This window comes from Perna viridis, chromosome 6, assembly GCF_037379345.1.
Source record: "Perna viridis isolate PV_CMFRI_1.1 ecotype Kerala chromosome 6, ASM3737934v1, whole genome shotgun sequence".
NCBI lineage: Eukaryota > Metazoa > Mollusca > Bivalvia > Mytilida > Mytilidae > Perna > Perna viridis.
In genome coordinates this window covers 7,024,324-7,051,225 of record NC_142450.1, presented here as the reverse complement: position 1 = coordinate 7,051,225, position 26,902 = coordinate 7,024,324, and the positions used below count along the sequence as shown (strand labels likewise).

Sequence of the window (26,902 nt, the reverse complement as noted above, 5' to 3'; positions counted from 1 at the left end):
AAAGGGGGCCTAAGTGACTGCATTTAAACCTTAACTGGGTATGCAATTAGGCTTCTGGGACAGAGTTATGTTGCTACAAGACTGAAGTCATCACTACAGATGTTTTATGTTTATGGTCGTCATCATAAACTCGTGGATCGTTATTGTGTACCCATCTGCACCATGGAAACTGATTTCTTCAAGGTGTCATAGTTTTCCTTTCCTCTCTCGTCTACCCTGGACTTGACTTTTTATGAGCAACTCGGCGGGTGTTTATAGAAAAGTAGAGGACGCTTACCCTATGGGTGCACCTGGTACATGCTCCCAGCTTTAGTCGAACCCGAGTTGCTCATTTGCTTTCGTTACTTCGTATGTATGATTTTAGTTACTTTATGTTCTTTGTTGTAATTGTCTATTTTTAATGTCTGGTCTTTTCCCCTGGATTACATTCTTTTGATTTCCGCTAGAATCTTTTTCCCTTGATTACTCTTTCCTGTCAGCCTATTAATTTGAAATTAATGATGAATTTGAAATGAATTTAATGATATGAAATTGATTCTAAATATGTTTACGCCTGGTGCCATTTTACGTTCGTTTTGTTAGATCTTCATCGTATGGTATCTAAATTTGGGACATAATGTCATTTTATTCGTTCATAAATCATACGTTTTTTAATATGTAAAGGATAACAGTAGCTTGTACTTATTTGCTTTACATAGCTGGTAATTGTTTTTTTTTTCGTTTACTTTAAATCGATTAGATTTGTTGTACTGAAGTAAACAAGCAACATACAATTTTGTTAACGTACTGTATTATTAAAAAAATAAAAATGAAAAAAAAAATAGAAAAAAAAAATAAAACACGTTAAAAACTATTTTATTTTTCGTGTTTGTTACGGGAAAGTTTCTTGAATAGTTTTGAGTGAAAATTACATGACGGACAGGCGGCTTCAGAGTAATCTTTTATGAATAGCTGATCGTAAATGATGCAGCAATACATTACATGTATGGAATTCCCTTACCCAATCGATTTGTTGCTCAGAAAGAAGAAAAAAATCGCTCATTTATCTTATGCTTATCGACTTTATGTCAAGTTAAGCCACGCGTTTCTTCCGTCTTAGCCATCACAACTAACTGGATTAGATCTTATCCAACTACAATGTATGGACGTTTGTTTCTACCCCTGATTATCTGCCATTTTATATTCAACGGAGAAGGTGAGAAACTTAGAATATACACATATCCTTTCACTTATACTACTACGTTTAATCCTTTACTCAGCATCTAGAGTTGGTATATTTACAAGTAGAAAAGATAAATTAAGTCACCATTCTTTTTGCCTCCGAACGTTTGTGCAAGGATTTTAAAGACACCAAACGTGTGCCGATTTTGTGTAATTAAAATACTAATTTCGAATATAATTAAGTATGCATAAAGTATATTCCCAAGTGACTTTATTCTATAGCCCAAATGAGTGCTTTTGAAAGAAAAATAATTATAATTCAAAATGTTCGTCCAGAAATTTTGTGAAGAGGAGTCAATGCTATCAACTTAATTTATTTTAAATTTACAAAATTTTCAAACAAAAACGAAAGTTTTCCGAAGCCCGGATCCTTCAACTGGATACGCTATACGTGTACAAGCAATAATACATTTGAAAACTTTCATGGTTTATGAGAATAAAATATCTGTCTGTCTGCATAACTGTATATCTTTATAAAAACAAATAAATAAGACAATAGTTACACTTTTTTAGAATTTATTTGTTTTGAGAGTGAATGGTCCGATTTTGAAAATATATAAATCAGTTATTTATCCTATACCAAATAATCCTACAGTTGCATGTATATGTACAGCTGGCAGGTTGCCACCTCACATTCAATGATGCAGAAAAAAAGATATTGTTTTAGAATGATTTACAGGTATTAGTGTTTTACGTTAATGCGTGCTAATATAGACCAAAGACAGTCAACAAAGTTTGTTGGGAGGAAGTAAAAATGCAGATCGGTCAACATTTTAGTTTTGGTCGGACCTTGAAACCCCGCCATTTGGTTTCAAACCCAATGTAATGTATCGTAGTTCTTAATTTTAAGTAACCTCGTCCAGATCGCCTGACCGTTGGAGGTTTATCCAACAGCTATGTTCAGATCACCTGACTGGTGGAGGTTTATCCAACATTTATGTCCAGATCGCCTGACCGTTGGATATTTTATAAGTTATTTTCTGTAATATTTCCTTTTTTTTTTTACTAAAAACTTGTTTATTTAAGCTTGTAAATTTATTTAGAAACAGTGGGTGATCAGTATACTAACAAATCATTCTTTACATATCTGGCACATAGGCACCCCCCCCCCCACACACACACAAATCGCATGTGAGTCAAATATATGTAAAAATACCTATGCACAAATAGAAAAAAAAATAATTTGAGAAATACCCCCTTTTTACAATTTTATAGCCATCTATTGATCATGAATATCAAAGTCGGAAATGTAGGATGTATCTCCATATCATGTACCAAGTGTCGCGGCAGTGGTGGATACTACCGTGGTGGCGCACGCATTAAAATAAAAGTAGCAACCCAAAGGTACAACTGTCAATGATTTATTAAGGTATAACAGTTCAAATATATATATATTGCAAAGTTCACATATACACATAAACATGAACGCATAATCCATAATACTCAGACGTATATCAATGATCAATCGTTAACATTCGACGCATAAACCATAGTTATTAAAACCACTGACCCATAAAACCATTGACACATAAATCAAACCAAAGGTCGTTTCCTAGATGCTGGTTTTAGGACAAACCGTCACGTGACTTTGCGGTCAGGTGACCAAAATTTTAGGCACTTTTGTTCAAAATGGCGGCTGATAATCACCGTCACAAATTAGTTCCCAAATTGAAGTCTTTCCTAAGTGAAAGGGGCGTAAATACGTCGTTGTATCGCAAGGACTCGCTTGTCAAATTATGTGAGGCTGCTTCGGAAATTAATCTGGAACCAGAGGAACCCGGAGAATACTATTCTGACAAGAATGCACTCTGTATTGAAATGTTGAATTGATAAACTTCGTGAAAAAAAAAAAACAACATTACTAACTAAGAGAATAAATGGTGAAGCAAACTTCATTTCTACAGCTGCAACTGAGTATGGCAAAAGCAAAAGCTCTTCATCAGTACTCTGAGAAATACTTTAAAAATCATGAAAAGGCTAAAATAACTAAATCAGAACTTATCATAAGAGGTAAATATCCATTTATAGCTGCATTCCCAGATGGTCTTGTTACTTGCAAATGTTGTGGCAGTATATCAAGGTTGATATAACTTCTTCAGGTTCTGGAGATGAACTTTGTGAAGTATCTGAAATGGAGAGAATATGATACAAACTACTATATATGCAATGTTCAGGGAAAATATATGTACACTGTACAGTGGACTCATGCATATCATATTCATTTTTTCACAAAACAGTATTAATTTAAATTTTGAAAATCAATATTTGTTGACTGAAGATGGGCAAAATTTCTCCTTTTCAACATAAATTTATGCATAATTCCTGTACATCTGCAAGTCATATAGACCTCGATCCATTGACAATTTTTTGTGACTTAAATTTCGAAAAAAAATCTACGATAAAAAACTAAACAAAAAACGATCATTTAAAATGTACAATTTGTGTGTGTTTATTGATATTTGTCACAGTAACACAAGTACAAAGGGGGGAGGGGGGGCTTGTTTATATCCAAGAAAAAATATTTTCAAGCTGATTTTTTTGTGAAAAAAAAATAATTTGGCTGCAGAAATGAAAAAAAAATGTGAGAAAGGATTTCTATATACATGTAAAATAATTCCGATTTAAAAAAAAGAATTGTCGCTATAAAAGTAATTATTTTTTCTGTGTGTGCTAAAAAAAAAACAAATACCAAGTCCCCCCTTTCAAGTTAAATGGTAGGGTCCCTTATATTAATGTTATATATGTACACACATGTAAGTTTATTGAGTTCTCATCATCAGTGCTGTCTGAGTCAGGTACAGTATCTTGGTGTTGGCAGCAGAAGTCGAAACAGACAAGACTGTTACATTTGTCCTCTTTGAAATGGAATCAGTGCTTCGATAAACAGTCTTTATCTTGTAGTTGTTCCATGGAAAAAATTCAAGTATGCAGTGATTTTCGGATCTGCAGTTGCCAATGAAATATCTGGTGCAAACTCTATGATAATACAGAGGCTCATAGTCATTTGGTCTTCTGATCATGGATATCCATTTTGATCTCAATCTAGGCTCCTTTTTCTTGGTTGGAAACGGCTCAAAATGTACGTCAGTCATCCATGGGTATTTCTTGGTGCTTTTCAGTTTTCTCGTCAGTCACAATATTCAACCCCAAATTAACCTAAAAACAACATTTCGTAATGAAAAGGTATTTTACACTTATCAATAAAAAAAAACACACGGGAGCATCTTGTTTATTTGTGTTCTAAAAATAGAATTTACTGTCAAGTATAAACATGCATATAAAAACAATATAAACGGAATAATTAAACGTTTGAAAATCGATTTAAACAGTGTTTTCGCAGAAAGTAATGAAAATAATGTATTGAGAGACAATCGTGTAGAACATACACAAAATTACACAAACTACACATTGGTCTCTGATTGGCACTATCAATCAAACAAATTCACAATACATTTACAATACGATTGAAGTTTTATCAAAAATAAAAGTTATCACGAATTATATTAATGTATGACATCCCTCTATGGGATCACTAACGGCGCATAAACAAATAATTTCCTAGCGCAAACATTCGCGCCAGCAGACAAGGTATAAGGTGATACTAAATTAAATGCCGAATTCCGGTCAAGTTCCGAAAAAATTAACATATTTAAATGTCTACATTTACATGGCTCCTCAAAATTGAGATCTTCAATTTTCAAAAATAAAAATACATAAAATCTCATAATTCAAAAATACAATATAAACAAAAACAAAAAACAAAAAACACTCCGAATTATTACACGCTCAGAAATGTATCATGTTACACAATATATACTGATCAGCGCAATGTCTACACAGGCTCCTTGGTGGGGGGTTCCTCGGTCTCTTGCAACAGAATTAACTTATCCATGGGGCGTTCAAGTTCCAACAATTTTGACCTTCTAACACCATTTTTATCTAAATCAGTTGAACCGACAATCAGTCTGACTTTGCGTACAAGACCATCATCATTCTTATTAGCTTATTAATCCTGCCCAAACGCCACATATTCCTCGTAAGATTATCATCCTGAATCATGACAACATCTCGAACCTCCAAATTACGCCTTTTCGTGACCCATTTCTCTCTTGTCTGTAAATTGCAAAGATATTCACGACGCCATCTATACAAAAACTCATTTGCAAGATACTGAAGTCGACGCCAACGCTTACGGACATACAAATCAGGTCTTACGAACTTTCCTGGTGGAGGCAAAATGATCTTTGATTTCGTGGTGAGTAGATAATTAAGTGTGAGCACTTGAGACTGAGGGTTGTTAAGATTTTCAACTGTAAGTGGACTCTTGTTCACTATTGCAATTACTTCACATATGAATGTGCGGAGAGCTTCATCATCAAGCTATTTTCCTAGCCTAGCGTACATAACAGATTATTTGATAATATACTTCTCACTGTTCTTATTTGCCTCTCCCATATACCGCCCATGTGGCTGGCACGAGGAACGTTGCTTTGAAAGGGAAAGTAATCACAACCCTCCTTCCTTAGAAATTCTGTCCATCATCCATTTTCGAAATACATTTCCGGAGCTCATTTTCAGCACCTACAAAATTTGTTCCTCTATCTGATCTTAGTTGCCTAATTGGTCTTCTAATACAAAGAAACAGACGGAGAGCATTGATAAATGAGTCTGTATCTTGTGATTTGCTATTTCAAAATGTACGGCTCTACTTGTAAAACATGTAAAGATAACACCGTATTGCTTAAGTTCCTTCCTGCCTTCTTTATCATAAAACGGTCCAAAGTAGTCCACACCACAATATGAAAAAGGTGGTGCAGGATCGACTCTGTCAAATGGAAGGTCGGCCATTTCCTGGTTTAATGATCGTCCTCTAAGTTTCCGACATTGGAAGCAGTGATAAATAACACTCGAAACAGCAGAGCTACAACCAATGACCCAATATCCGTTACTACGCAATTCGTTTGTTGTGATCCCACGTCCTCGATGCTGCACCCTTTCATGAAAATAGCGAATCAGCAATTGTGTTACATGACATTTTCTTGGTAGAATAACCGGATGTGTAAGTCAACGCTATCAAGAGATTGACGTAGTCTGTCTCCAACTCTAATCACTTCTTTGTCATCTAGTATAGGATCTAAACGATGTAAAGATGATTCTACGCCAACTGTAGTCTTTCGAATCAGTTTCTCTATTTCTTTACCGAAATGAGTTTCATGAACCATGCACAGTATTGCAATTTCGGCTTTCTGGAGATCGTTAACGGTAAGTACACTGAACTTGTGACTAGAGTCTATTTTCTTATCAACACGGTACATCAATAGATTGTTGAAACGAAAACAATTTGCAATGGCACGTTTTGCATTTTCCCAAACTAAATAAGCTTCAACTCTGTCTAAAACTGATTTGGTTTCAACTTGTGACACAGAAAAAACATGAGCTTTCTTTACCCCGGGATCATCCATCAAACATTCAACATCAACGCAATCATTTGATTGAGGTAGTTCTGTCTGCCATAAAAATCGTGGACCAGTTAACCAATTTGGTGCAATCAATCCATATGCAGTGGCTCCTCTGGATGCAATGTCTGTAGGATTTTCCTTTGACGATACATATCTCCACTGAAACGGCAAACTATGATCTCTGATCTGCTGAACACGATTGCCATCAAATACATGGAACCCTTTTGAATCATTTATGATGTATCCTAACACAACTGAGATATCTGTCCAGAATTGATGCGTTGCATCGCTGATCTCAAATTCCCGTTTTAGGAGAGAGTGAACTTTAGTTGAAACCACTGCAGATGTTAGCTCTAATAGTCTTCCTCGGTGCTACTCTTGCCATTTCCATAATTAAGGTGCAATGTATTTGACATGTTTCATCTATCAGTCTTAGATAAGAGCATTGTCCATAACTAAAGAACTAGCGTCTGAGAAATAGTAGAATTCGCACACTTCAACTTTACCGAAAGTCACAAGGTGTAAAACATCTCCTAAATTGAACATCATCCAATACCTTGAGATCGTTTTTCCAGCGTTCTCAGCGTGTGTGAAGGTCGTCAGGAATCAGATAATCACAGCCAAAGTCTTCCCACAAGTTTGCTGAAGTATGTGTTTTCCAACTAAGACGACCAGTGAAGAAATAAAACCAAGAGGGTCATACACAGAGGTTACTGTTGACAATATGCCTCTACGTTAGTGGTTTGTTGTCTATTACAAGTCTGAATTGGAATGCATCCGATTCAATATTCCAATGGACTCCTAAAGTGTATTCATCTGGTAATTTATCGTTGAAAATGTCAATATCCTTAAGCCCTTTGGCTCTGTCTTAAGGGGTATCGCACTTAAAACTTCCATCGAGTTACTACTAATCTTGTGCAAGCGTACTCCACCGTTCGTGCACATCGCTTGACTCCGTTTGATCATATCAACTGCCTCATTAACCGATGGCACAGACTTCAAGCCATCATCGACATAAAAATCTTTACGTAAGAAATCAGCAACAACTTTGCCAAAAGCAGCTTCATTGTCAGTAGCTATTTACTTTAATCCAAAATTGGCACAACTTGGTGAGGAAGTTGCTCCGAAGAGGTGGACACACATTCGGAAAACAATGGGTTTAGTCATATCTTCATCCTTCAACCATTCGAAGCACATGTAGTTTCGATATTCCTTGTGTACATGGAATTGATGGAACATTTGCTCTATGTCGCATGTAAACGCTACTTTTTCCTGACGGAAACGACACAAAACACCAATTAACATGTTTGTCAAGTCTGGTCCTTGAAGTAAGTGTGCATTTAGACTGTGTTCTTTGAATGTTGCACAACAATTAAAAACAACTCGTAATTTATCTGGTTTCCTAGGATGAAATACTCCGTGGTGCGGTATGTACCATACATAGTTATCTTCAAGCGACAATTCTGATTCAGAAACTTCTTCCGCATGGCATTGTTTCACAAGATTATCCATGAATTCCTTGTAAAGTCTCAGATATATTGCATCTGACTTGAATCGTTTTGTCAAATTTGTGAGTCTCCGTAAAGCAACAAACCTGTTGTTTTGAAGATTAGGTGGTTCTCTTTTGAACGGTATTGGCATACTGTATTGTCCATTTTCGATCTTGATTCCACCACCTACTACTTTCAGAAATCTTTTGTCCTCCTGTGACATCGCATCGTCACACGCATTGTTCTCATTGACGTCAAATTCTAACATTTAGAGACATCAACAGGATTGATCACCTTTTATTTGTCCTGAACGCAAACGCAATACTGTCCACTGTTGGGTTATCTGAAGATGGTACAAAGGCTGTCGGAACTTCACAAACCAAAGTACGATGACTAACACCAATAGTGAAAGATGGGGCCAAGACTGAGCTATGTCTGGAGTAGGAATATGATCTCTATTTGCTGGGATTATATTCCTAGGAAACGCATCCGGAAGTGATATCTTAATAGGACGTTGTGCCCATGAACCGCTAATCCTTTCACTTCTGTGCTCTGAACAGTTTTGTTTTCCGCTAGCATCGTACATAACGGGTGTACCACATAATCAAAATGACCTACATGTGTCGTTTAGAATGAATGTATTATCAGACATGTCTAACATGGCGTACACTAGTCGCTCGCATTCTGGTTTGTCTTTATGTGAGAGTTACACAGGCAAAACCACGGTATTTTTGTTGTATCCTGTACTATTATTTAGATGTTAAACGCCAGTATGTGAAGTCTGTTGTTCATTCACATTACCTGAGGACTTTGCAGTAGTTTTCATAGACCCCTTCCTATTTTCGATAGATTTGCTAGCATTTTGACCACCAAGATCACCATAAAGAGATGTTGGATGATGCTTGGAACATTTCTTACAGGTTTTTCTTTTAGTAAATTTTCTCGAGATATGACCTGGTCTTAACCAACCAAAACACAGATTTTTGTTCCTAGAAAATTCCTTCCTATCCCGTATATGTTTATTCAGAAAGGCCTTGCACCAATCTAATTCGTGACCTTTAGCATACAGTGGACACTAAAAATGTATTGTCGTTTCCGCAGCAAATGAACGTCCTTCCAATTTCTTAGTTGGTTTGAAAGTACTTAATCGTGACACTCTATCCTCTGGTTTAAATGACTGCAGTGACGTCACTTGGTCTGACGCAATTTCTGCTTCTGTGGAAATGAAGTCAACAAAGCATTTGAAGGGTGGAAACATCTTGTAGTCCTCCTCATACTTGTGTACGATACTTGCCCATCTAGTGACAATCCAATCTGGCATTTTTGCCAACAGCTTTCTATTTTCCCTATCGTCGTTCATTACATTCAAAGTATTCATTGTATTTATTGCTGATAGGCATTGTTTTAGAAAATCAGAAAACTTTCTGAATGCGATATTGTCGCGTGACAATATTTTTGGCCATTTCTCAAATTTATTTCGGAAAGCATTTCCTATAACAAACGGGTCACCATATCTTTCATCCAGCAACTTTTTCTCCTCATCATACGCTTTGTTAGTAGAGAGTAAAAGAAAATTCTCAATAAATTCTCGTACAGATTCTCCCAGATATTTTCGTAGATAATCTATCCTTTCAAATGATGGAATATTTCGCTGCGGTATTAATGTTTGAAATGATACTTTTCATGCTGGATATCTCAACGGGTCTCCATGAAATATTGACGATTCAGGGGGAGGTAACGAGACTTACTTGTTCGGCAAACGACTTTGCAAGGTATACCATGTCAGAATGTTCCTTTGCAGTACTATTGTTAATGGCCTGCCTTGTGTTATGAGTATCAAAGGATGGGATATGCTTCCACAAGCAATCTGGCATTGAGAAATGTGTCTAACATACTTGATTTTGGCAAAGTTTGCTCAGCCAAATCAAGTTCAGAACCTTGACTTACTCCATCAATCACACCTAATTTTGTCTCTGTTGCCTCAATTTCTTGCATAGTTCTATTCTTTTTAACTCTAATTTAGCCCTTGACTCTAACTCCAAATACTTAAGTTTTGTCTTGAGCTCAGTGGCTCTTAGAGCATTGTCAGACCTTTTAGAAACATTGGTACTATGAGAAGAAACATTAGACTGTGATTGTGCAGATGATTATCTAGACCAAGAACAGTGTGACTATTTTAACCTTGAGTCTTCATTTTCATATTCGATTTCTTTAAGATGTCTCGTATTCGTTTCATGAGATTTAAATTGTCTATTTCATATGATTCATACCAATCAGATTCTACACCACACACTAGACCTAAATGTTCTTTTGGCTGATCTCTGTTTGAATTAAACGAATGATGTGTTCATAAATACTTGTTATCTGAGTCATGTTTTTTTATCAATATGTCACGAGTCTCACGAGTAACAGTTACATCGTTGGAATTACTTAACAACACTTCAAGTTTATTACAACTGGATTTCCAAGCGGTTACTGACTTACGTTTTGTTGCAAGTAGTGCGAACACGTGTACTTGTACGTTGGGCTTGATCAGAAGTTTCTTGTTCGTTACCAGACCACGACATGGTACCAAACTACACTTAAAAGCAAAACCAAATTTTCACTTACATGTACTCAAATGCAAATGTACCAAATTCCTAACACTTATAAAAATAACTAAGATAAACAAGCAACATAAATGTACTAACCTTACACCTTATAACCATTCATGTGACTGTGCTATCACTACCTACATGTAGATCCTCGCTTTTATTCTCGTAATAAACGTTACAGTCAGTTTTACTCGTCTTGGAATTATTAACCCGTACCAGATACTACCGCATATTTTTGGTACCGTGACAGTTCATTCCTGAAAGTAAGTCGCTTTAATGTTATGTTAGATTTGGTTTTCTGTTAAAATGACTGACCAAAATCCATTTGATGGTTTGACTGCACAATTAGCTAGCTTGTCGAATTCATTTAATGTACAAACAGTTCTTAACCGTATTTAACCTTTTCATGGAGATTCAAAAGATTTTAAAGGTTGGGTTAAGGCTCTAGAAAAATTTGCTTTTGTCAGTAAGATAACTGCTATTGAAATTAAACAATTAGCTTTCTTAACTTCTAAGGGTTATGTTGGTGACACAATTCAACGTAGGCTTACAAATTTTCGAGCAGAAACTTCGGAAGGGTTAAGGAAAGAATTTAATGCTCGTTTTGGTACTGTTTCTAATGCTCATTTCGCGGGAACAATGCTTAGACAAATTAGGCAAAAACATGATAAAAATGTTCAATTATTTTCTGAAAGGTATTAAATCTGGCTGAGGAAGCATATGGTGATCTGCCGGGGAGAATTAATGCGCATGAACGTGAAATTTTGGGAATTTTTATCGATGCTGATTTTGCGACAGCCGTTAACAGTGCCACTCAAGAACAAGGCAACGATTTTCATTTAGAACAGATAGAGTTCATCATTGGTCTCAGTCACGTGACCCTAATGTTAACCAACGCTTTGATAGACAGGTTAGGTGTCCCTATAATCACCATGTTGATCATGAAGACCCCTTGCACGAACCCATGGAGGTTGATAGCTTGTAAAGCTGTAAAAAGTGTAATAAGTTTGGACATAATAATGAATTTTGTAGATCTTCATCCAATTTACCTTTAAGGCAACCTCAAAATTTTAGAATTGGTTACAAACGACAGGGGTATTCACAGGCAGCACATGTACCTTTACATAATCCGAATTTTTCAAACCATAGATTCAGAAATGGTCCACATGTTTCTTTAAACAATTCCAATGGCCCTGCTCAAAGATTCCAAAATCGGACTTAAAATGTTAAAATGTTTTCGTTGTCATAAAGCTGGTCATATTTCAACCAATTGTCCACCTCCACCACCTCATATAACTCAGTTAAACTAAAACCTCTTTATTAAGGAAGCGATAAGAGGAAGACAATACGTGTCAAGAAATTTAAAAAATTGACGTGTCAAAATTTTAAAATTAATTTAGCGGGTACACCAAGTTCATGTTTAATTCGAATTCAAAATCATTATTTATGCACTCTAATCGATACGGAAGCAGAAATTTCCCTTTTACATTCTGAAATTTTTAATTCTTTGAGAAATGAACCAAATTAAAAATTTGTTAGGGTTCATGTTCAAGGGGTTGACGGGTCTACATTACGTGTTCAATGAGTTTGTGAACTTCAGTTTATAATTGGAAAGGAAATTTTGACACATCAATTTTATGTGGTTAAAAACATAAATAGAAATATTATTTTAGGCAGGGATTGGCTTTCAAAATATGGGGTGAGGTTATATTATGATTTGCATTCTTTGAAAATTAATAGTTCATATGTACCTTTAGAGGACGACACGCGTATAGCTACTATGGTACGATTGTCGGCCAGGACAGTTTTAAAACCCCAACGAGTTTATGTTTGTCAAGCTAGATTAAAGCAAAACCCGAGTTTTAAAAAATGTCAGTTTATTCAAATTGAAGCCGCCGATGCGGGTTTTCTTGCTTCTCATCCAGGTATTATGCTAGGGAATAGTTTAGTTTAAATGCGTCAAAGTAGACGTTTTCCACTTATGATTGCGAATAATACAAATAAAACAGTACATCTTAGGCGTAGGTGTTTTTTGGGTTACGCTCACCCAATCTCCGATGAAACTTTGTCGGAAATGGACATTTCGAATTTTGTATCACGAGGCGAGCCGGATAAACATATTAAAATCAATGCGGTTAGCAAATCTGAATTAGAAAATCATGTCCGGTACCAGACGAATTTGGAGATCAAATCAATGAGTTGATTATGGCTAATGAGGATGTATTCGCACAAACTGATAGGGATTTAGGTAAGACTAAGCCTTTGAAAATGTCCATTGATACTGGGGATCACCCGCCAATTCGGTTCCGTCCGTACAGTGTGCCATTGCATTATCGTCATGAGGTATATGAGTGTATTGATAGAATGCTTGACGCAAATGTGATCAAAGAATCTGATTCACCATGGGCTTTTCCATTGGTAGTTGTTAAGGTAAAAGATTGGACGTCGAGAATTTGTTGTGATTTTCACAAATTGAACAACATTACCAAGACTAAGAGTTGGTCGTTGCCTCTGATAGATAATATTCTCTCGCTGTTAGGAAATGCAGTGTATATGTCTTCTCTTGACGCCAGATCTGCGTATTGGGCAGTTGAATTAGATGAAGAGGCTAAGCAGAAAGTATCCTTCACATGCCCGAAGGGGGTATTTTCTTTTAACATAATGCCATTTGGGCTTTGTAATGCTTCTTCAGTTTTTCAGCAGTTAATGTCTATTGTGTTAAAAGGCTGTCAAAAGTTTGCAACAGCTTATATTGATATATTCTAGTATTTTCTAGGTCAGCTGAAGAACACATGCGTCATTTACAAATGATTTTTGATCGATTGAGCGAACACAATATTAGGTTGAAATTAAAGAAGTGTTCATTTTTGCAAAAAGAAACTAATTATTTAGGATTTGTCATTACAGAGATCGGTATTAAACCAGATTTACAGAAAGTAAAGACAATTAGAGAATTTCCACCTCCAAAAATGGTAAAAGAGGTTCGAGCTGCTCTCGGACTTTTCAATTAGTATAGGTGGTTTATCAGTGGTTTTTCTGAACTTGCTATTCCTCTTGTTGAACTAACCAAGTAAAACGTAAAGTTTGTATGGTCTGAAGAACAACAAAAAGCTTTCGATTTATTAAAGTCCAAATTTTGAGCAGTTCCATTGTTAAATCAACCAGATTTGTCAAAAGATTTTATACTCACAACTGACGCAAGCAAATATTTGCAGGGGCAGTTTTACCTCAATTAGTCGAGATGCCAAATGGATAAATGCTTGAGAAACCTGTATATTTTTATCACACAAATTTAATGAATCCCAGGTTCGATACAGTACCATTGAAAAGGAAAGTTTCAGTATGTTTTGTGCTTTACAGAAATTGGATCAATATTTGCATGGGGCAAAGTTGTTATTCGAACAGACCATGAACATTTTGACTCACCCATTCAAAGCAAACACATTCAGCTATGGGCTACTTTTATTTCTAGTTACAATTGTACAATTGAATATATTGCAGGCAAAAACAACTTACTGGCGGATTTTCTTTCAAGGTTGCCCGCAGATAGCGCTGCTGATAGTAATGAAAATTATCAGAAACTCGATATAAGTGATAATGCTTTTCAAGTCAATACTTTGAATTCTAATCATTTTGTCAAAAACAATTTGCCACATGTGATAAGCAAAATCTAGATTTTAGTCATGATCAAGATCGTTCTGACGAGTTTGATACAATAAATTTGAAAGCTGAGCAAGAGAAAGATAAGCCCATTGTTAAATTGAGAGACGATCTGTTAACTGGCAAAGCAACGAAAAGCAACCAGAAGAAGTTTATTGTAGCCGAAGATGGTCATTTATATTTTGTGTCTAATAGCGACACATCTCGACAATGCGCTTGTACGTCCCTTCACACATGCATGAAATGGTTTTCAAGGCGTTTCACGATAACATGGGTCATCCAGGTTCGGACAGAATGTTTGATGCACTGAAAAGTAAATATTATTGGCCTAATATGTACATACATTTGTTATATTTCTACTTGTGTATCTTGTCAGACCAGAAATTTGAAGAAAATTAAACCACCAGTACAGCAGATTGGCATGCTACCTTATCCACATGCTTGTATTGGCCTAGACCTCAGTGGACCTTATCCGACTACTCTTACCGGAAACAGGTACGTTATTGGTTTTATCAGTAAAGTCTAAGAATGCTGACAATGTCACTGAGCTGCTTTTTGAGCATATAATCAACAGGTATGGTTGTCCTTCGCAAATTACAACTGATAATGGTCTTGAAAATTGTAATCGTATGATGAAAGAGACTCTTTAGGAAATGCGAATAGAACATGTTAAAACAAGTTTTTACCACCCTCAAAGTAATGCCAAAACAGCGTTGTTATTGAACATTACATGATATTCTTTCTAATAAACTGCAGACGATGTACACTGTGAAGATTTTACATCTAAACCATGCTTTAATAGACATTTGTGTCAATGTCAATGAGTCTTTTAGGCAATCTCCATTGTTGCTTTATTTAATAGGGATTGTGTTCTTCCTTTAGAGAATTTGTTAAAACCTTGTCAAAAATATGAGGGTGAAGAGTTTCATAAAATTATCCTACAAACTCAATATCGCACTTTTCTGGAAACTTACAAGATCATGAAAAAATCTAAAAGGAAACAAGCAGAAAATGCAATCAAAGGGGCTAAGGTCGTGGCATTTCAAATTGGCGATCCCGTGTATTACAAAAATCATCTCAAAACAACTAAGTTACAAGGCAATTGGCGGCCGTATTTTCGGATTATTGAAAAGATAGGTCCTTTTACTTTTATTATTAAGAATCAGTTAGATAACAGTACTACTAAAGCTCATGCTGAACATTTAAGATTAGCACCGTTGGATGGGAAATACCAAAAGTCACATGAAGAAAGTTTCGCAGACCTAGGTATGTAGTACCTCCAGAGACGTCAGAAATGGACAGTCAAGGTAGGTTAGACTCAGTAAGTTCAGATCCAACCAACAACGATGCAATAACGTCAGATGATAATATTCCTTTGGCTCAGTTAATTAAACCAAAGAGGCACAAACGGGTTGTTAAGGAAGAACCCACTTCGTCGTCTGAGGATGACACCTCATTAGCTCAGTGATTTTCAACTCCGTTGGTAAAGGGTATCAAAATTAAGCAGGAATCTCTTTCTGAGACTGATATAGATACTGATATGGAAGTAATTACTACAACTTCATCTGGTGAAAATTCTTCTCCTTTTTCTTCGTCACATTCTGATAAGTACATTTCAGAATCCTTTTCGTCAGAGGTCGGCTCAACAGGGTCAACCAGGTCATCAAGCAGTGGAGAAGAGATGTCAGTGGATGCTGTTATTCCAAAACGTATAATTTCATCACGTAAGAAACGTCTTCATTCTCGATCCTCAAAAAGAAATGAGAAATTCAAAATGGCTTTGGATGCCTTGCAAAAAATTACTTTGCAATGCATTTAATTCATTCATATTGATCTTGTGGTTCTGTTGTCAATTTTATTGTGCATATGTCAAGTTTTTATTTGTTGGTCTGTGAACAATTCAGATGTTCACAAAAGTTTTCATTGTAGTCGTATCATTCATTTTCATTGTTTTATTTTTTTTAATCATTTTGAAATCTTAGTTATGGTTCTTTTAAAGTTAACTGGAAAATGGTGGTTCCGATCGATCGAAGTCAGTTGTTGAACTCGTTGGCATTTAACCAAAATTTTAGAAGTTATCTGTTGTTATAACGTTTGGTTCGTATCTCTTTTATGCAGATGGCACTTTACTTTAGAGAACCTGAAAATGAACCAGCCATGTTAACACTTCTGGCAGTATTTGTGTTTTGCTTGCAGAAGAGCCGTTTTGCAAAGCTGGCGCCTTGATTATCAGTTTCTGGAACGCTATTCCAGACAATACCCTATCGGGACAATACCGCATGTACATAATAAAAATGATTGTGTTCTTTTTGTTCATTCATTTTGGTGTCTAATTGTGCTTATGTTAGTGAACTATGTATGTTTTAGTCCACACAATTGATTTCATGAGTGCGCCTTCGTTTATTGTGGTCTTAGTTGTTGAGTTGTATGTTTCGTATCTCATATGCATATTTAGTTGTTGTTGTTTTATTTTAATTGTTTTGTTGTATAATTTGACTAGTTATTGGTCTCGTTTATTGTAGACATGGTGATGTTCCATCTGGTCGTCTTCCTGCTCTTTGGTTATTTGGTCGTAATCAGAAAACGATTACACATGTAGTGTCCGAAAGTATATATATCGATTTTAAATTTGACGAGAAATGAGGTTTTTCAAAATAGGGAACTTTTGAATTCATTGGTCACTAAGTATAGGGGACTCATAGGTCGTCTGCAAAACAATACAGAAATTTTAGAGAAACATATTGTAAGTGTAGAAAATTTCATGGCACTTAATTTTCATTTGCGGGGTTTAGTTAAAGAAATTCATTTCATGATTGAAAAAGATTTATTTTATTTAAATAATTGGAAACTTCAGTTAAACATGTTATCTTTAGGCCATTTATTGCCTTCACTTATATTACCTTCAGAGTTCAGAAGCCTTTTTTCTGGACGTACAGGGTCATTTACCTTCATTTTTACAATTATCTTCCGATCCAAAAAAAAAGACTTGTGGAATTATTATAAATCTCTAACATGTTCAACTTTAATTCAAGATGATAAAATTTTAATTATTTTTTCTTTACCTTTGCTTGACTATCAAGGAGAATTGGAAATTTTTCAGGCCCACAATTTAACTATTCCTACGATTTCTAATCGTAGTGGTAGATTATCACTGATTGCTAAGTATAAATTAGAAAGTAATGCATTGGCAGTTAATAAGGCTAGAACGCAATATGTGTTATTGACTTCAGATGAATGTGTTCCAATCCATTAGTAGGGTTTTGCAACATTAAAAGTCCAGTCTATCCAACAAACTTGAGTAAGACATGTATCGTTACTCTTTTCATGAAAAACAAAAATATCCCAAACACTCATTTTATCCTAATTCAATTCTCCTTATGGCAGATCACATACGGGAAGGTCTTTGGGTAATAGCCACACAAAAAAGATTAAGAATCTCTGCAGTTTGTCGTCATCCTTCCCTATTATCTACCACAAGAATAAATCCACCTATTGGATTAGTAAAGTTAAAAACTTCTTGTTCTGCTAATAGTGATTCTTTAACAGTTTTACCATATTACAAAGGCGAAGACTGTTTTCAAAGTTCACCACCATTAAAAAGATTAATTGAAATTTACAATATGTCAGAATTAACAATATGGAAACATTTTCATTTAGCTTTGCCTAATTTTACTATTGATGAGCTTCCCAACACATTGCAATATATGGAAACCATACCAATGAAGAATCTAACCAATCAGTAAAAGATTTACGAACAATTGATACTAGTTTTCATATTCCAAATTGTGGGAATGCAGGTATCTCATTGTTAATTGCCATGTTCATTGGGGTTGGGATATTTCGTTATTGTCGACAAGCTAGTTTTTGCAGACACTCATAGTTGGCCAGAAAAACAGAGGCAAGTCTGCAAATGGGTATAAACTGGTGCGAACGGTGTCGACAGATGCTGACTCTGGGTTACGTAATACACGATACTGCGACTTAGACGAAAACAAAGTTGAACAAGTAGTCATGAAAACAGTCTCCAAGATATACCCTTCGTTCGAGACGCAACACAATGGATAACAACCCTTAGCGGTGGTGGCAATTACAAGGGAGACGACTATGGCAACCTCACACAAACTGACGATACTATATAATCATGGAACAGAGAACGGCTGGAGCGAGGAACTTCATTTATGATCTTCGTGCGGTGACGGACATTGACAATTCATGATTACAAATGCAGTGATTAACAATAAATTGGACAGAGATGAACAATATTAAGTAATGTACCAATCCTGGTAGTTCTGCAATTGCTGAGGAATTCACTCAGATTCGTAATCATCCTTATACAACTTTTCTCATTTGATGTGTGCCTAGTTTCTGGGGACGGATTTTTCGAAATGAAATTGACTGTACACAATTACCGAGTACTTCCACAATGCAAGTACGGTTACCGGCCGTTTGCTGAATTATCTGCGATAATTCTTTGAGAAAGGGAGGAAATGTGATAGGACAGTGCTTGGACATTGTTGATTAAATTGTTATTTTGAGAAATGTAGGAATGTGTGATGACTTTAAGAATTAGTGTGGTTCATGTTAATTACAAAATGAATTATATGCACTTACGGGTATAAAACAACCAAAAAGGGGAAGTAAAAGTTTTTGTTGGGGTTTACCGCCCGGGCAGCAATTTCAGCTATATTCAGGCGGTGAACATGAAAGGGATGATAAAATGAACATGAAACGATGAATGAAAAAAAGGATGGGACATAAGGATAATGGGGTCGACAAATTTTGATTACCACAAGATAAAAGGAGGGAATGGGTAGGGTTGGGTAATTTAGCCTCCAGTGACGGAGCGCAAAGGTTCCTACTTCTATCGAATACCACAACAGGGTTCTTTAACTTGCGAGGAACGTGGCATCTTTCCAAACACGGTGCACCACTATGGTTTGCGGTCAGGTTTTCCGTATTATAGCCTGACAACCCCAGCAAGTAACACGCCAGGGGTACCCCATTACACCATCTGAGGCACACATCCCAGTTGCTCTTTGGGCACAGCGCCTAGCCCCGGCTAGGTTTCTGAGCACTATTTAGTCGCCTCTTACGACAAGCTTAGCGCTGCTGCAGGCCAATTCTTTTGACACCCGGACCTGCACGGGGCGGGAAGTAAAAGAACATATTATAAAAAAACAAGTAACAAGTAATAAACAAGTCAAAGGAAATGTATCGATACATGGAGAACAAAAAACACTTGTACACAAATATACCTGGAGGACAAAAATACTTGTACACAAATATACCTGGAGGACAAAAATACTTGTACACAAATAATAAAATGGGCGGATTAACTGGACACATAGAATGTTTATGTCCAGATTCACATTGACTGATGGAAGTGTCTTATATAATTGAACAGTATATATTTGAACATGTTGTATATTCTGAGATCCTCGTTTTTACTCCCGTAATAAACGTTACAGTCAGTTTTACTCGTTTTGGAATTATTAATCCGTACTAGATACTACCACAGTTGAACTGTTTCCTGCTTCGCACTAAGTCCTGGTTGAATTAAGGATAACATGAATTAATTTCTTTATTAAGTTCCTCAATGAAATAATTAACAGAGTCTACTGTCTGGTTTAAAATAATGTCATCACTAAAGAACAATTTACAGTATATTAAATATACTGTAAATTGTCCTTTAAGGCTTCACTGATTTTTCTACCTTTAAAGAAATATAACTATCTTTGAATATGGTTAAATCACAAGTATCTATCCAAAAGTAGATTCGAATAGGTCCGAACTGTTCAATAACTTTATTTAGGTTCCTATTTATCCATGTGATTATATCTACTGATGTCGAGCTTCCTTTGCAATATAATTTACTCCTTCTACCAGTAGAACATTTTAAACGTTTGCCTTCACTATCACCAACAACAACTGGTGTATAAGTTAAATTGTCATTCACAGTTCTCGTTCCTTTTTTAATGTATCTAAGTAATCTAGCGTCACTCGTTTGTTCATGTTTCGCACAACCAAATAAAGTTTTTTTTGTTGTTAATTCACACTACAGGTAATATAATTTTCACTCTCACGGCAGTGGTGGATACTACCGTGGTGGCGCACACATTAAAATAAAAGTAGCAACCCAAATGTACAACTGTCAATGATTTATTAAGGTATAACAGTTCAAATGTACATATCGGAAAGTATCGCAAAGTTCACATATACACATAAAAATGAAGGCATAATCCATAATACACAGACGCATATCAATGATCAATCGTTAACCTTTGACACATAAACCATAGTTATTAAAACTACTGACGCATAAATCGTAAAACCATTGGCGCATATATCAAACCATTGACGCATAAATCATAACCATTGACGCATAAATCATAACCATTGACTCATAAATCAAACCATTGACGTGAAAACTACAATAAAAAACATAAAACATATGTCAGTCACGATATTCAACCTCAAATAAACCTAAAAACAACATTTCGTAATGAAAAGGTATTTTATAGTAATCAATCAAAAACACACGAATAATACAAATGACATACCTCTTTGGGCTCACTAACGGCGAATACATAAATAATTTCCTAGCGCAAACATTCGCGCCACCAGACAAGCTATAAGGTAATACTAAATTAAGTGCCGCATTCCGGTCAAGTTCCGAAAAATTCAAAATATTGAAATGTCTACATTTACACCAAGAAAGCAAGATATTATAGTTTTCGTATGTGTTTTTGAGTCCTAGAGAAATAGATTTGGCTTTCTGTTGAATTTCGCCGAATGAATGAACATGGATCTTTTTAAGATAATTATCCAATAACTGAAGACCATGCTATGAGTTAAGGGATACAGTGGTAATGCCGCGCTGACATGAGAGTTCCACTTATTGGTCACGTGGGAAAGGGGAGATAATGTAATTTTCGTTTTTGGCTTTGTTGTAAAGAAACCGGAAGTGAACATGTTTGCTAAAAAGCATAAAATACACTCTTTTTACAGAGTTAATCGCTAAAATATTTAAAAAGAAATGTTTTTCAAAGACTTAAGATATGTTTTAGAGCAAACACTCAACGTAAAGGAGCAACGATTTGTCGGGACGATCATTTCAAAAGGGGGGATGTGATTATTTTCTTTCAAGTTAGGAATACCCCTGGGCTATATTTAACTGACATAATTGCATCCCCTGCCTTCTGATTGGCCAATAATAATGTGATTTCATGATAGGAATGACGCAGAGCTTTTTAAAAATACCAAATACTACCCATCATTCCATGTGAAGCTACAAAAGTGGTTGAATATATGAAAGTTGAGGGAACAAAATCGACATTTGGCGGTTGTCTTGAAGCGATTGCAAAGCAAAGATGAAGTAATGTTGAACTGTCAGGTACATATATTCCACGCCTTCAATATGATTGACGAACATGAAGCAGGCTGATTTTTTGGGTCCTCTAGACGATGTTACAAACGATTTGAAGCCATGAAGAAAGATACATGCTGTGAGAGTGACGTACAAATGATACCAAGCCCAAAACCCAATAGCTCATCATGTGTTTCATGGTTTTTCTTTCGCTATCATAATCAGCTTCCTTTCTCGCAATTCATTCTCGATTGAATCATATTTTTTTCTTTACTCATGAAGGACATACTGACGTGGACATTTATTTCTATTTATAAATTGTGGGAGGGGGATCTTTTGCGGTGTGATCTGTGAATCCCTTAAAAACGCTGGTTGTTTTGTCCAGTTAAATTATTAAACAACCGTCTAATATTTTGGACAGCTATGTCTGCATTACAAATAGTAAATGAAAATCATGAAAAATGCACTTTTAAAAAGAAAATGTGGGAAGTAGGTTGTACTAGAGCTGTAGATCCAGAGATTAACAAAATTAAAGAGGACCTTTTTTTCTTCCTTCAAAGTATTTCCTCATTATACATTGAGATGTCAGAGTTTTCCCAACCTCAGTTTAAATGAATGATGCTTTTTAGTTCCTGTCCATCTGCACGACCAAATCAGAGCTTGCAAAGCATGAACTAAATACTCTCCAAAAACCAACACACACACACACACACACACAAACAAAGAATATGAGCACTTGTTGATATCCAACAGTATTATAGAAATTTGTCATTCTTTTATAATTTTCATTATGCATATAAAACTACTGCATAATTACATTTTTTCAGTCAATAGATGATTTTTCTACTAATATATGGGATTTAAAGATACCTTTATTACACAATGTTAGACATAAATTTTCTGAAGGTGGTATATAAGAAAGGGAAATACTTTTCCATATTTGTAATAAATACAAGATATCAAAATATATTAGTTCTATATAAAATGTAAGGTATAACTGTGAAATTGGTGAAATATCTAGACAGAGTATGTTTATTCTTACGGGAAAGTGAATTCTCTTTGTGAGAGGGAAAGCTACTCCTCAACAATTATTTTGATATGTCGGCATGTAGCATCAATACCAGTAACCTCAGATTGACGAAGACAGACCACATAGATGTAAAAAAACACAAATAATTAAGGGTGACTTATGGCTAAAAACCACTAATTCCACTTCCCATAGGCTTCTATGCTAATTTCACAATATTCAATGGCTTCTCTGGACTTTACCTTAACTTTAACCTGCAGAGGACTATATATCAGCATGATTCTACATATGTCAGCTCACAATCCTCAGAATGCCATGTGGGGTTAGCAGACTTGCAGTGCAGTACTGGTCACCGGAAGTGAAGGGTCTATAAATAGCATGGGAAATCCCAGTGTTTTCACAAGATAGGGGTAAATTTAAAAATCAATATGGAGATTAGGCTTCACATCACAAGAAGCAAAATGCACCTATAAAATGTACAGAAATGTTTTTCCTTTCAGAAACTGTTTAAATTTTTTAAATAAGATGAGAACTTTTTTTCACAGCACTATGAGGAACAGGGGTAATTTCTGCGTAGGACTATTTTTGCGTACGTTCCAAATGCTCATTGGTTGAATTGGTGGTCTGTAACCTAAAGAGTCACTTTTTGTCTTAGAAAAAATAAATAACTATACAGGTATCTTCCTACACACATACTGAATGCATTTGCAAAGTTTCAGTGAAATGTGACAAGCACTTTTTTAAATATTTGATTTTTAAATATAGGGTAACCAAGTTGCGCGAGCAAAAAAGTGACAATATTCTACCATACTTAAATGCATTAAATATTTGCAAAGAACTTTTTCTGACTTTTCAAATAAAAAAAATCAATCACAACTTGTTTTTTAACAATATTAATAAAGAGATAGATTTAAAAGTAATCATTTTCTGAGAAATTGGTCTATTTTTAAAAATTTATTTCTGACATGCCTCCCCCTTTTTCTTGATCACATGTCAAAAATCCTAAATCTTTAAATTTTCACAAAAGGTGATATATTTGGCTTTAAATTTGTAAATACAGTGTTTTCACATTAAAACATGACCAGTAAAGGGCACCTAAAGCAAAAAAAGTACTCAATAATGGATTTTCCATGTTGCCATAGGGGAATGCTTATTTGGCCTTAACCGCAGTAATGAAAGTGAGTTTTTCCTCATTTCTAACCTAATTTTTGCTCAATTCTACACAAAACTTGATTTCAAGTGCTTATTACCACCATATTTAGGTAAATATAGCCCTCAAAGTTTAATATTTGATATTTTTACTAAATTTTCTACACTTTTTACAAGATAGGACATAAAAATCAGCCAAAAAGACCAATTTTCCATAATTTGGAACTATAACTTAAAAAAATGCATATTTTGAAGGATTTTTGTAGTGTATTCCTCTCATGGCAAAGTTAACAAGATCTTCAAGTAGTTTAAAGCTATTTCAAGAAACTTTTCATTTCGCCATGGCTTCAGCTTAAGGCTAAAAACCACTAATTCCACTTCCCATAGGCTTCTATGCTAATTTCACAATATTCAATGGCTTCTCTGGACTTTACCTTAACTTTAACCTGCAGAGGACTATATATCAGCATGATTCTACATATGTCAGCTCACAATCCTCAGAATGCCATGTGGGGTTAGCAGACTTGCAGTGCAGTACTGGTCACCGGAAGTGAAGGGTCTATAAATAGCATGGGAAATCCCAGTGTTTTCACAAGATAGGGGTAAATTTAAAAATCAATATGGAGATTAGGCTTCACATCACAAGAAGCAAAATGCACCTATAAAATGTACAGAAATGTTTTTCCTTTCAGAAACTGTTTAAATTTTTTAAATAAGATGAGAACTTTTTTTCACAGCACTATGAGGAACAGGGGTAATTTCTGCGTAGGACTATTTTTGCGTACGTTCCAAATGCTCATTGGTTGAATTGGTGGTCTGTAACCTAAATTATGCATACATGCATGTGTATTTGTATTTGAAAAACAGCATTCAACATTCATACCTGATAAGAAGTGTCTCAATGTCAGAAACTTAAAATATGGACTTGTGTGATTAACAAAAACAAACTGACACAGATTTCTGTTCTTAAGCCGAAAGTACAACCATGAATCTGCATTAAATCTTAGCATGTGAAATCTGAGCGAACTACGATTGCTTCTTTCCAATTTAAAATTGGAGATGCTAATAATTTCCTTTAAAAATTTAAAAATTAACTTTTGTTTTATCTTGTTCTTAAATATCCATGTTACAAACGAGTAAATACACCATGGCAAGTATTGAATTTTTATACAGGAGACTTCAATACAATTGTAATTTCATTGTTTTAACAAATGATTACACATTCGTACTTATAAGTGGTGAAGTGTTGTCCAAAATATCTTGAAATTAAAAATCGACAACTTTTTGACAGGTATTTTTTTTCTTATAGCTTACTCTGTTAATTTTATGTTCTATTTAAACTTGTTGTTTAATGAAAATAACTGATAATTTAATATATTAAGATTGTGATGGTATACAAATTTAAAAATATACTTGTATTTCCTTATCCTTTTCTATAACCACTAGATCCTTGGTTACCTTGATTACTCCATGATGTATACTGTTAATGGGTCAACAGTTCTATAAGCAGATTTGTTTTCATGGCAGTTCACGAACAGTGTAACTGGACCCTTTTTTATAGTATGTCCATCGCTTGTTTGAGTGAGTGATTTTGACCTCTAACCATTGAGGAAAAACAGCCAACCCATAGCTACTTTTTTCTGAAAAAAAAACGTAATTACAATAATCCCATCTGTCAGATTTTATTTTAAATAGTACGTTAATGCATGTTCATGTAGATAAAACATTTTAATAGAACGGCAATAACACCAGAAATATATTAGCAAAATAAAATAAATACAAGCTTAATTTTTTGTCCTGTATTTCATGTTTTGAGTTAAATAGAATTATGATGGGCGTTTCTGGAATCGAGAGACTACATACACATCTTGCCGCCCTACTTATGGTCGTACTTTGTAAAAACAATCCCGGGAATGCAATTGTGTCAGTTATTTCGGACAGTGGTATTTACCCGCCATATTTTTCCTTAACTCTCGCCGACGAAGCGCCTGAATACCCAGGTAAAGTTTGAAGAAAGTGGGCATAGAAAAATGTTGACAGTATGTGAGTCACCTCGAAAAATATGGTTTCTTATACAAATCGGTTTATCTGGATCTAAATTCTCATAATTTATGACAAACAACACAATTACCAGAGCCGCACGATGTAAACAAAGATCAACTGCCAAGACGATACTATCGCCACCACGAAAGAGTCGGTGACGGACTGATCTTTCCGGTGGACAAAAAAATGACTACTTTTCTACCTCCACCGAACGCGGCGCTCCGACTGGATATCTAAAATCCCCCTTCCCAATTCTATCCTATGCTATTTGTTCATGACCATTGCACCAAAAAATATAACAAGAAGTACTAAATATGAATTGGCTAATACACTTATTTCGGTGGATATTTGATACAAACGTGTAAATTGAGGCAACTCTGCGAACAACTCTAATATGACGTCCTTAACAAGCTTTGAGACCATAACTGTGGTCGATTTTCGATTGTCATATGAGCAACACGCGACTTATTGGGCGTGGCTTGTGTGTGTGTAAATCACTTTCCACTTTAATTTAATCATGTAAACCAACACACGTAACATTCTGATGTGTAACAGCTGTTTTCATTCATTTCAGTATCGCGAATGAACATCAGATTCATATTTAATAAAGATATTAAACGTTGTGTTTTAGAAAAGTCATATTATATTCCCTAAAAATCACTCGCACATATACTCGACAGCACTCACCATGTACCACGTGAACCATAATGTATGAAACCATACAAGAATAAAACATTGTGTCTGTCCATATGTGGAAACTGTGACGTTATAATTGCCATATCTAACATCGTTCTACTTTAATACCCACTTTACTTTATTATAAAAATACAAAGCAAAGTTTCACTAGCGACTATTTCAATTTTCATAGCTAGTGTAAAGTGTACAGCCAAATA

At 35.3% G+C, this 26,902-nt stretch overlaps 1 protein-coding gene and 1 long non-coding RNA gene across 2 annotated transcripts in view; one reads left to right on the top strand and one right to left on the bottom strand.

The window, feature by feature from the left end:
- The first annotated feature begins 1,102 nt into the window (after window positions 1–1,102).
- LOC148613491 (NKG2-D type II integral membrane protein-like) overlaps window positions 1,103–26,902 on the top strand; it is a 32,922-nt gene continuing 7,122 nt past the window's right edge. The window contains exon 1 of the mRNA XM_088586114.1: window positions 1,103–1,195. Within this exon, the coding sequence (XP_088442240.1) occupies window positions 1,138–1,195 (58 nt within the window). The 5' untranslated portion in view covers window positions 1,103–1,137. The remainder of the gene's footprint in view (window positions 1,196–26,902) is intronic.
- LOC148613492 (uncharacterized) lies at window positions 19,621–25,591 on the bottom strand. The gene is made up of 2 exons (XR_015923140.1): window positions 25,425–25,591; window positions 19,621–20,852 (listed from the first exon to the last, which is right to left on the bottom strand). It is a non-coding gene; the product is annotated as an uncharacterized LOC148613492 (long non-coding RNA).